Below are 11147 nucleotides of genomic sequence, written 5' to 3' on the forward strand. Positions count from 1 at the left end.
TGCTCCAAATAGTCCTTGGACATTCAGCAGCAAATCCTGGCAGTACCTTCAGCTGATGCATCGATGCTTGTGTTGGATTTCTCATCTTCGACTTCGAATGCTTTGATCCCAAAAAGATATATAGCTAATTCTATTTTGAGTAAAATGTCGCAATTTTTCTCCATCAAGTGCAAAGAAAATTACTCACTGACAAGACTTGATGTATTCTACTTGGAAAGCTGGAATAGATGTTACGGCAATTAGCAATTGTGAAATTTCAGCAAGGTACGGCTTGATACTCTACATGAGACGAGCTAATTTCATCTAACTGGTCAAGCACCTGAATGTGAAGTGTATGTTGGCACAAGACCACGATTCATCTACATGTACAACGCGTGCCACTTCACTAGTTTCTAAGACTTCCCTATGTATTTATTCAGAACTAAAACCAAAATAGCTTTACCTTGTTAAATCAGCTTGCTGATTATTTGTGGTTTCGTGTGCACTTCCTATGGAACATGTGTTTGTTTTGTACTATATTATACTGAAAAATTCATGCTACTGTCTATACCATAGAGTTATTTTGTAAAAATCTGTACCGAAGATCCGCAAAAAAAAAAAGAATGCTGAAAGCATCAGAAAACGACCAGTTACGAGAGGCACAAGATGCGCGTGCTGCTTCTGTTCCAAACCTGGTGTCATCACCTCTTTTGCAGCTGGGTGATACAAATATTACAGTTATTCTATCCTTATGTGGGGTGCTTTCTGCAAATTGGAAGGATGGGGAAGTCCAGGTTATATCCTATACCTACATATTTCATCCAAGGGCCGTGATGTGTAGGGAGCAGCCGGAGTACTCCATCTATGGGAGTACACGATACGCTCTCGAAGTCCAGCCTCTTCAAGACTTCAACACTTAACATATGTGGCGCGTGAGCAGCCGTTTATGGTATGGACCGTGGGCCTATGCGCTGACACATGCCCAAAATAGAAATGCGCTCTCGTTTGTGCGACACTGCAACCGTTTGCTTCCTAGCAACGTCAACAAAATGATCAAATGCCAGTGGCGACTATCCTAACTTCCTAAGACATTTGAGAACATTTGCACATTACTTCATCTCATTCACTTCAGAATTACCAGTGCACCACTACCACATAATGAAAGTCAGATATTGCATCCACAACTTTCCTTCTTTCAGAAAGAATTCTTCTACATATTGCTCTTTACCTCAGGTTCCTCAATCAACAAGCAACTACCTGCTCTGTTGTTGTTTTTCTGCTCCTCGACGTGCATGGTCTGGCACATTCAAAAGCTAGTACCATTTCTTTTTCCTATGAAATTAACTTGTCTACGAATATGATTAGTGAAAAATGTGCACTGAAAACCAGCAGATGTCACCTTCGGGTTGCTCTAAATAGTCCTTCGACATTCAGCAGCAAATCCTGGCAATACCGGTAAACTTTGTTTACTATGCCTCATTGGAATGCAAGTTCTGATCATCCATCTACACCATTGTTATAGGCTCCCTTCAGCTAATGCATCGATGTCTTTGTTGGATTTCTCATCTTCGACTTTGAATGCTTTGAACCCAAAGCGATATTCTAGCAGTTCCTTCCGATCGGGCGGAGAAACCAAAACATTCATAGTCGCCTTTCCTCTCCAGCAAACAATGGCGATTGGGGAGGGGTCCTTGGCTATGGAATCGGCAATTTGATGTGCTGAAATATTAACAAGATTTACATTACCATAAGTCATGGGTTGTTTCAGGTCTACATAGGGCATAATGTTACCTTCACGCAGCACTACAACGCAGCAACCAGGCATCAAAGATGCAGCCTCCTCCCCGAATCTAGCGTCGGCAAAACGAGCAAAGTTAATGGTTCGGTATTGTACAAGATGCTGGAAGTCAACTGGAGATGCGTATAGTATCCGCTTCCTCATGTATGGAAAGAGCAATGACAGCCCCTCATAAGATAGCCTGTATGCACATGAACAGCCATCCTTTGATCTATGCCTTTCCTGAAAATGAACAGAGAAACTGAGTTAGTTCATAGCGTTAGGTTAAAGAAAATATCCACTCTTTCCATGAAAGTATATTAAAATCTGCTTCATTGGAGCACTTACAAACATCTTTACGCCAAGAGAAGCAATTTTAATCTGCTCACCAACTTGTACATTCAGTTCTAAAACGTCTTGTACTGCTTTCGATACATAGTATATTCTCCTTGCATTATCAGTACTTCTTGTCACCAGACGGCCTTCGAGTGAAAACGATTCCTCGATACCAAAGAACGATACTATATTTTTTATCACATCCTCATCTTTGAAAAATAGGACGGGATCAATTCCTTTCCACTTGTGTCGGTAATCCAACTTATTCGTTCTATGACTTCTATCACCTGATTCTGTCTGACTATATTCTACATCATCAGATGCCATCTTAACTTCAATTAAGTTGTCATCCTTTGAAGTTTGGTTGGCCACGCTTAATTTTGCCTGTTCATCAAGCAATTTGTTATCATCAAGAACCTCAGAAACAATTCTATGCTGACATTGCTCCTGAAGTTTCACTGTCCTGTTTCCCGAGAGCAGGTTCTCAGTTTTTCTCACCTTGATCACCTGGTTTTCTGAAAGAATGTCAAGAATACATTTAAGTGCATCAATGATAGAGCATATCGGTAAATCAGAACATATGGAAATATTTATGAAATGTAAAAATATCTTAAGCAAAAATAAAAAAAAATGAGATTACCATTCAACGGGGACAGTTTACGAATAACTGCAATGAAAAATGCCCCACCATCTTGGTCATGAGGAACAATTCTCATGCAACGGTACAGAGGAAATTTTGAACCCAAGCTTTGAGCGGAATTACTACTTGAAATGCCACCTGTATCACAATTAACATTGTTTGTATCTTCAATGTTGAAATTTCTTGACAAGGGCACATTGTACTCTGAATTAACGTCAAAGCTGTTATACACTGTATGGCTTTCATGGATGCTTGTACTTGAAGGAAACATGCTAGGCAATATTACATTCTTCCTACTGTCAGGAACATCTTGATGAGTCTGAAACCAAGATCCTTTATCGTTCACCTGCAAAAGTCACGAGGGGAACCATTGGGGAAAGCAGATTGGCTGGCACCTTATATCTAGTATGCAGTATTGCCCAGCATTGAGCAACTGCTCAACTGAGCACCAAACAGAAAAAGGTTGAATTCGGTAATATCATAGTTAGCAGAAACAACAGGCGCTTATATTGTGGATTGAACACAGAAATTTATTAAAAAAATAGAAACTAATAATTAGGGACAAGCACCAATATTGTGGACAGAGCACAGAGAAAACAGAATAGCAAGAGAATCACGATGTGGATATGTGTCAACTAACCTTCCAAGTGCTAAGTCCGGGTCGGCGGACCAATTCTTGTAGCTCACTAGAAACATCAAGTAGTTCAACAGAGCTTCCACTTCTCCGGAGAAGCTGATTATGTAAAATAATAACAAATATGATGACAAATTATGTTATGCAACATAAATAAAGAAAGTACAGAAAAGGATTAATGTAGAAAGGCTCTATACATATCCAGGTTCTGAGATACTGCATAGATGCAATAAAATACGCAGAAAGAAATGGTAGCTGCTAACCAGCCAACTGCGTTAGTTGATCAGCATGAAAACTGTCATTTGTACTCCACTGAGAATCCTGTTCCCCAGAAAATAACTCTATCAAGAATCTTATGATTAGGCAATTCAGACGGGCTTATGTTCGTCTTAAGCCCCACATCCGGATTAGTGAGCATGTTAGGCAAACATCATTTTAAGCTTACTCATGAGGTACATTACTAGGCCTACTTCTGCTGTGCTATAAGATAAGGCAACTAGCCAACTAGAAAGACAAACCTAGAGGTGCTCCAAAAGGTCCTCAAGTGCACACAGATTTGGCTCAAGTTCAGTCTATACCTTGTAAAAGATAATGCTCTCTACTTGCTCAACGGTAGGTGTAATCTATAATGCATCAATGCTCCTAAAATCAAACAAATACCTCAGCTACAACAGCTTCATTTTCGACAGGATTCATTGAGCAAGTTGAGTAAACCATCCTACCACCCACTTTAAGTAAGGCAATACCTGGAAAAACAAAGTTAAAATTTTGATACTACATGCTATTAATAAGGAAACTTCAACTAACATACATTTTGGCCACAAAACAGATCCAAATTATATTCAGCATCGTTTTCGGTTCTACCATTCCATAAACCTTTATGATTCAAAATTTTGGTTCTACCATTCCATAAACCTTTAAGTTTCAAAACTCATGGATACAGGTTTCTGACCATGTTGGGAAAAAAGGAGGAAAACAAATAGTCAAATGCTTAATTCAAATGTGATTAAGCAGATGCCTCTCTTTTCACAGTATGGGATCCATCTGATTGGTCCTGGCGACTGCTCTTACTGGTGTCTCTTCCTCCACTAGTAGCAGAATTACCACTTATAATCAGATGACTTTTATAATAACCGTTCCACAGAAACCCTTCAAAAACCTCTAAGTAGAAAGGTGGTGATCATATGCAGGGTCATGAAATAGTTGCTAACATATAGGTAAGTGGTTCATAGCTGATAGCTTGGTTTGCAAAAATATCATCACCCAGAACCAAGATAACATATAGCTAAGTGGTTACACCCAGAACCGAGGATAAGATGTTGAATTATCTCTATACCCGTCTCCTCGTTGCATTTTTCTGCATTTTGTGTTTTTTCTCCCTGAAACTGTATCATCTATAATTCGCATGGTAGCAAACCTTACCACGCATAGCAATGTTTACTTGGAGAAGATGAAATTCATTCCCCATGCTTGAGCTCCTGAACAGTGCACATATTATGACCCTGATTAAAAATTGAATGGAAACATAACAGCAGTGGTGGAATTAAGGTTCAATGCTTAATTGCTTACCACTTTCTCCAAAGGTCATGAGACTTCCGGAGTGTTCCATCACCACTACAGGGGACATCACATAGTACACGGTCGAATTCTAGCCTTTGTGGTTTGCAGTGATCTTTGTAAGCTTGCGAATCATCCTTCGCAAGAGAACAACTGGGAAAACTTTGCGCTTCATGGTTTGTCACTATCAGGTTGGCAGTGCACATTCTCTTTGTATTATGGATGAGGACGTCGCATCTTTGTACTTTTAAATCGTTAGCTATGACCTAATAACAATCTCGCAAAGGAAAGGAACATTTATAGTTACAACTTTCTTTTCTGATTATTTTTTTGTGAACTATAACAAGTGTCGTGCTAGCTACACATAATATATAATGAAACCAAAGTTCTTCTCTGCAAATCAGCAGGAGCTTCTCTGGAAACATAGCTATTAGATTGTGGTGCTATATGTAACAGATGTGGCATGTGTAACAGTACCAGCGCTGTTGGAAGTAGCCCTGGCTCTTTTGATTGATGAATCATCTCAAGTAGCTGGAACGTTTTAGATCCTGGAGCAGCACACACTGCACAAGATTAAAAAAACAGATAAGTAGATTGCAAGGATGTATTACAGAGTTATTGTGTTTCCATATCAAATCGAAGAGTCCTAATATACGATAATATCTTGGAAGGCAGTCAACTTGTATGAACACACTGGAGTCTATGATTATGGCCAAGAGTAATAGGCTAACATACTGTCAAGAATATGGTGGCCAGCTTGTACATTCAGAAATAGTGGTGGCACCTGCAGAAATTATTTCAATTATCAAAACATGGTGTAATGTAATATTGCTAAGAGATACTAGAATACATGATAGCTGAGGTCAAAATAGTCATGGGATGTTCGGTAAGAGTTGCTCACCATACTAACAGCCTCTTGCCTGGTTATGTTACCAACCTCACTCTCGTGCTTTAGAAACTCATGAAAACTGGGATGAACGATTGGTTAAATTACAAATAGTGGATAGTGGTATAATCAAAGATACAAAAGTACATGAAGTTACAACAGCAACTCATTTTTAAGTATAACAATGATCTGAATGTGAAAAAATCGTGGGTAAATAAGTTGCGATATTACAGTATATTAATAATGGCAAGTGATAAAACTAAGCACTCCCCAAATTTCACAGTTCAGTAGGCAGTCTTATTTTATACACATAAAGAGTAGCTAATGTGCCGCACAATATAAATATCTGCGCTAATTCTGTGTAATTACTTTCAATTGGCACTCCAAAAATCTCCCAAGAGATTACATGAATATATAATAAAGGCCCAAATGAAATGTATGACAGGTTTTGCTACCTACGAATGGTATAAGAATTTTAAAGCAAAGCATAAAAGGGAGAGGTGGATTTCACATGATCTGGTATATGAGTATTACGAACGCAACAATTTGGATATATGCCGCATTAATCCATTCAGGCAGGAATGTTGCAGAATTTAAAGACACGTATTTGGTGCATGGAGTACTTTAATTACAACATGAAGACAGATTGTTACACAAAGCCATCAGAAAGATTATTTTAAAATAAACATCATGCGATTTTACTACCTCTCAAGTGCAGGATTTTTCCTCAGTTGCTTCCGAGATAAGTTCAAATGCCATGCAAGATTGCCTGGATACCAAGGCAGGGGACTGAGAGCATATTCTCCACATTCATCACTAACCTTTGCAAATAGTTTTTTGGTTAAGAAAAGCATCAGAAAATACCAAGAGCTGGCATTAATTGAAGTGTATAAATCAAGCAAGAGGTAACCTCATTCTCCAAAGCTCTCCTGAAGTCATTTTCTAATCTGGAGCAAATGTCTTTCAAAAACCGGCAGCTGGAAAGAAAAGGTAACTTCAACTTATTAAGTAAGAATCACCAACATGGCCAGAAGAATGAAGTAATCGACACTGTATCAAACATGCACAAAAAATAATAGTCTGGAAAAAGAGCTTGATATTTTTCGAGAAAACACAAAGATCTTTGCGTTTCATTGCATTGAAGAGAAGGGATAGTACAATCCTCCTAGGAGGCTGGGGTTACAAAGGTTGTGCTCTCAATCAGTGGACGTCCCAGGATGTGGGCAGGACAACCCTGAGCCCCTGAGCCCATGTGCCCCGGCTTGTGCCCAACATTTGGCCTCAGTTTTAATCCTATCCACTAATGCTTCTACCGATGGTCGCGCGTTTTCGAATACGCATTCATTCCGCTGCCTCCAGATCATCCAAGGAACTAACATGGCTATGGACTGCAATCCTTTGCGCAGCGCGTGCGGTGTCTGTCCTTTCGTTCGCTGCCACCAATGTATGAGTGAGGGCTCATTGTGTGGTGGCTGTGATGGAATGCGTGTCCAGTCCAAGATGGCATGCCAGGTTTGCCGCGCGAATGGGCAGGCCAGGAACAGGTGCTGGATGGTCTCAGGTGCTTGATCGCAGAGGAGACATCTGGGGTGGTGCTGCAGGCCGCGATGGGCCAGCCGTTCCGCTGTCCAGCACCGGTCCTGGCTGGCTAGCCAATGGAAGAACCAGACTCCAGGTGGTGCCCAGCTCTTCCATGTCAGCTTCCATGAGGGACATCTTGTAGATCCATGAAAGGTCGCAGCGTAGCAGGATTGCGCCGTGTAAGTGCCGTTGGCCATCCACCTCCAGAGCATTTGGTCAGGCACATTCGTGAGAGTAATGCTCTGTACGGCCTGCCAGAGCATCAGGTATTGCCCAATTTCGTGTAGAAAAAGCCTCCAATTCTATGGTTTGTTCAGTACATCCGTTGGAAATACTTCAGCTGGTAAAGGTACCACATGCAATGAATAGATGAGAATTGCTTGCCCTAAAAGTACATAAATTTTCCCAGGGAGTCACAGTTAGCATGCCAGTTTGTGTGTATTTGTTACTGCAACGGTTCACAGTTGGAAATCCTGGATCAGGAATTCTGTAGAGCCCAGCCTGTGGACAAGAATCACAGTACTATACATAATTCGGAAGGGACTGCCCATTTTCAGGAGTAACAACGCAGAGGAATGAACAAAACAAGGGATCCAGTCCAAAAATGTGGAATTAGTCAGATCAAAGGATGGAAGGAAGGCCAATGTGGTACTTGTGCATCACATCGTTTCAGAGAAACCAGTATCACCTAGCATTGACCCTAAAAGTGGCTGGCAATGGCTTCCGGAGCACACTCATGAAGTCGTCCCACTCCTCTTCGTGCACGATTCGCTGCTCCTGCAAGGCATGAACATGTGCACGCAGGCCATAAGCAACGCCATTTCAGTAGAACTTATTCATAACGTATGGCTGAACGAGCAAGCAGCCGCACCTTGTAGTACTCCTCGAAGGCAGCGTTCTCAAGGGGCGGCGGCAGCGACGAGGTGTTGGACTCGCTGCGGGCAGCGGCGGCGGGCGTGGGAGGGCGGGGAGGGCGGGGGCTGCGCCCCCAGAGGCTCTCGGGTGCCCCGCTCAAGTGGCGGCGCTGCGCGTAGCCGCGCCTCCTGTGGCCTCCGGTGCATCGGTTCCTCTGGCCGGCGGCGGCAGCGAGGTGAAGGAGCGAGATGGGTGCCCGTAGGGCTATCATGTTGCGCGGCCTCGTCTTTGCGGGGATTGTGGGTGCTGGAATAGCTGCGTGGGAGGGGTTTTTTTTTAAGAAAAAGATTATGACTCGTACTCCATATATTAAACGTCTCTTTTCGATTCAAGGGAATATGTTTCTATGTATGTTCGTTTGATTCATAGGATTGAAACTTGTACAAGAATTTCTAGGAAATTTTTACTAAATTTGGTAGAAGTTTTAGCATCTGTTTATACAATTAAACAACCAAATTATGTAGGTTTAGATGGGTTAAATTCCTATGTTTTTTTCTGTTTCCTCTGTATTTAAAACCACTTGAATCAAAAAGGAACTGACTCAATTATTCAAAAGATTAAGCAACAGGAATACATTCTAAGTTTTCTTCTTCAATATCCATTAAACGTCAGACTACAGGTAGGACTGTAGGTGGAAGTCCCACGTTGTCCCAGTACAATTTGGTGTTGAGAATGTGGGCATCCCATCAAAACTAACATGGGTTAAATGGGATAAGTGGGATCCCATTTAACAAAGTAGAGCGGTCAACTAAGGAGCAGTACCGAGCAACAAAGAAGAGCAACATTGTTCCTTCGCTCCGCCCACTTCATAGATGTTGAGCTGTGTGAACTCCACCAAAACGGCGATGAGGCGGAGGGTGATTAGAATAGTAGGGGAAGCAGTCGCGCGCTGGAGCTCCATGGGCGGCATACGGCAACGAGGCGGACGCGATCTCCGGCTGGAGGTCCGGCCATGTGCACCCTTGGGATGAGCCTCCCAACGCTGCCGTCATCGTGGGATACGTCCTCTTGAAACAGAGTTATTTGAGGACGAGTCTATTCCAGTATTATGGAAGAAGATCTCGCACTTTGTTTCGGATCCGATCGATCCCGTTTTTCCTAGTGGTTTCCAGGTTGAGACCATGGTCAAGAAGTTGCATGCTACTCCTTGAGAAGGAGGGAGCGGGGGCGCGGGGGAGGACTGGCGGCGGCGGGAGCATGCTGCGGCATCGGGGTTGTCTAGCTTAGCGGGCAAGGTGGGCTAGCCCGACTATTATTTTTTTCTTTTCAATGGGAGCCCATTAAAGTAAATTAAGTGGGATGGATTAGTTAGTCCCACTTGTAAGGGCATATTTATCCCTTGGTTGTTTTGGTGATTGATGATAATATTTTTGTGGACTAATCGTGTGCATTGAGTATTCCAGACACTTCATCACTAGGCACAAGACGATATGGTGCCCTCGAAGACTATTAAAGACGGTGTTTCTCTACATTTCTTTTCGGTGGATTTGAGTCGTAGGAAAGCCGTACTATTAAGAGGGGGTCCGCTTTGTAAAGGTTTGGGTGGAATCATCGCGTACACATCTTCTCCTTTGCACCGCCTTTCCTTTGGCACTTTGGAGCATCCTTCGTCTTTTCTTGTGTATGCAAAAATGTCGTGTTTGCTGATCTGGGGCATGCGGTAGTACTACTCCTAGGAGCGGTAGTATCGCAGGCCCTTGCGGTAGTACCGGCCTCTAGCGCGGTAGTACCGCAAGTGCCCACGGTAGTACCGCTTCCTTGGAGCGGTAGTACTGTGGCCTCAGGCCAGGCGCTGCTGCTATTGCGGTAGTAGGGGCGGATGTAATTTTTTACATCCGCTCCCTACGCGGTAGTATCATGCGCTCTGGCCAGGCTCAGCAGCTGGCGCGGCAGTAGAAGCGGATGTAATTTTTTACATCCGCACCCCGCACGGTAGTACCGCTCCTGGCTTGCAGTACTACCGTGTCGGATTTTTGCATAGATCCCATCTCAGTGGAAATTGCCACGGATGTATTATTATATGTTCGTGCCTTCCCAAAATCTGGACCATCCCTGCCTTGTGGTAGTACCGCAAGGGGGAGCGGTAGTACCGCGCCAGCGGTTCTACCGCCCTCTGCCTCACAGCTTCAGGGCTGTTCTGGTCTCTGCTGCTCGGGCGGTAGTACCGCGGGGCACTGCGGTAGTACCGTGTTCCCTTGCGGTAGTACCGCATCCCCAGCGCGGTAGTACCGTGCCACGCAGGCTGAGTTGGTGGATAACGGTTGGATTTGTTCTTCCACTATATAAGGGGTGTCTTCTTCTCCGAGTTGACTATCTCTTCCATTCCCAAGCTCCATTTTCGCCCGATCTCTCTCCCTAGCCAATCAAACTTGTTGATTCTCGAGGGATTGGTTGAGAAGGCCTAGATCTACACTTCCACCAAGAGAAATTTGATTCCCCCACTCATCCCTTGCGGATCTTGTTACTCTTGGGTGTTTAAGCACCCTAGACGGTTGAGGTCACCGCGAAGCCATATTCCATTGTGGTGAAGCTTTGTGGTATCGTTGGGAGTCTTCAATTAAGTTGTGGAGATAGCCCCAACCTCGTTTGTAAAGGTCCGGTCGCTGCCTCCAAGGGCACCAATAGTGGAATCACGGCATCTCGCATTGTGTGAGGGCGTGAGGAGAATATGGTGGCCCTGGTGGCTTCTTGGGGAGCATTGTGCCTCTACACCGCTCCAACGGAGACGTACTTCCCCTCAAAAGGAAGGAACTTCGGTAACACATCCTCGTCTTTATCGGCTCCACTCTTGATTATCTCGTGCCTTTACTTGTGCAAGCTTATTTGTGTTGTATCCCTTGCT

General features: G+C 43.4%; 1 protein-coding gene across 2 annotated transcripts; it reads right to left on the reverse strand.

Annotated features, from left to right (window-relative positions):
- Positions 1 to 1151: 1151 nt before the first annotated feature.
- LOC119286785 (RNA cytosine-C(5)-methyltransferase NSUN2-like) lies at positions 1152 to 8541 on the reverse strand. Of its 2 annotated transcripts, XM_037566230.1 has the most exons (15): positions 8262 to 8541; positions 8079 to 8167; positions 6720 to 6786; positions 6515 to 6630; positions 5825 to 5891; positions 5659 to 5707; positions 5401 to 5486; positions 4936 to 5189; positions 4789 to 4844; positions 4027 to 4112; positions 3373 to 3465; positions 2733 to 3078; positions 2105 to 2607; positions 1771 to 1999; positions 1152 to 1698 (listed from the first exon to the last, which is right to left on the reverse strand). In XM_037566230.1, exons 1-15 carry the CDS (start codon positions 8514 to 8516, stop codon positions 1496 to 1498), a joined length of 2499 nt encoding a protein of 832 aa, XP_037422127.1. In that variant the 5' UTR covers positions 8517 to 8541; the 3' UTR covers positions 1152 to 1495. The 2 variants fall into 2 exon arrangements, with proteins under 2 accessions (XP_037422127.1, XP_037422128.1); XM_037566231.1 differs by lacking the exon at positions 8262 to 8541 and having other exon boundaries at positions 6515 to 6625.
- Positions 8542 to 11147: the final 2606 nt, after the last annotated feature.

Source organism: Triticum dicoccoides, chromosome 4A (genome assembly GCF_002162155.2).
Source record: "Triticum dicoccoides isolate Atlit2015 ecotype Zavitan chromosome 4A, WEW_v2.0, whole genome shotgun sequence".
Classification (NCBI taxonomy): Eukaryota; Viridiplantae; Streptophyta; class Magnoliopsida; order Poales; family Poaceae; genus Triticum; species Triticum dicoccoides.

Coding starts and splice junctions, on each gene's coding strand:
- LOC119286785 (XM_037566230.1), bottom strand. CDS start 8,516: ATGATAGCCCTACGGGCACCCATCTCGCTCCTTCACCTCGCTGCCGCC. Junction 3,466..4,026: donor ATGAAGCTGTTGTAGCTGAG/GTATTTGTTTGA, acceptor TTACATAATCAG/CTTCTCCGGAGAAGTGGAAG. Junction 1,699..1,770: donor CGTTGTAGTGCTGCGTGAAG/GTAACATTATGC, acceptor TTAATATTTCAG/CACATCAAATTGCCGATTCC.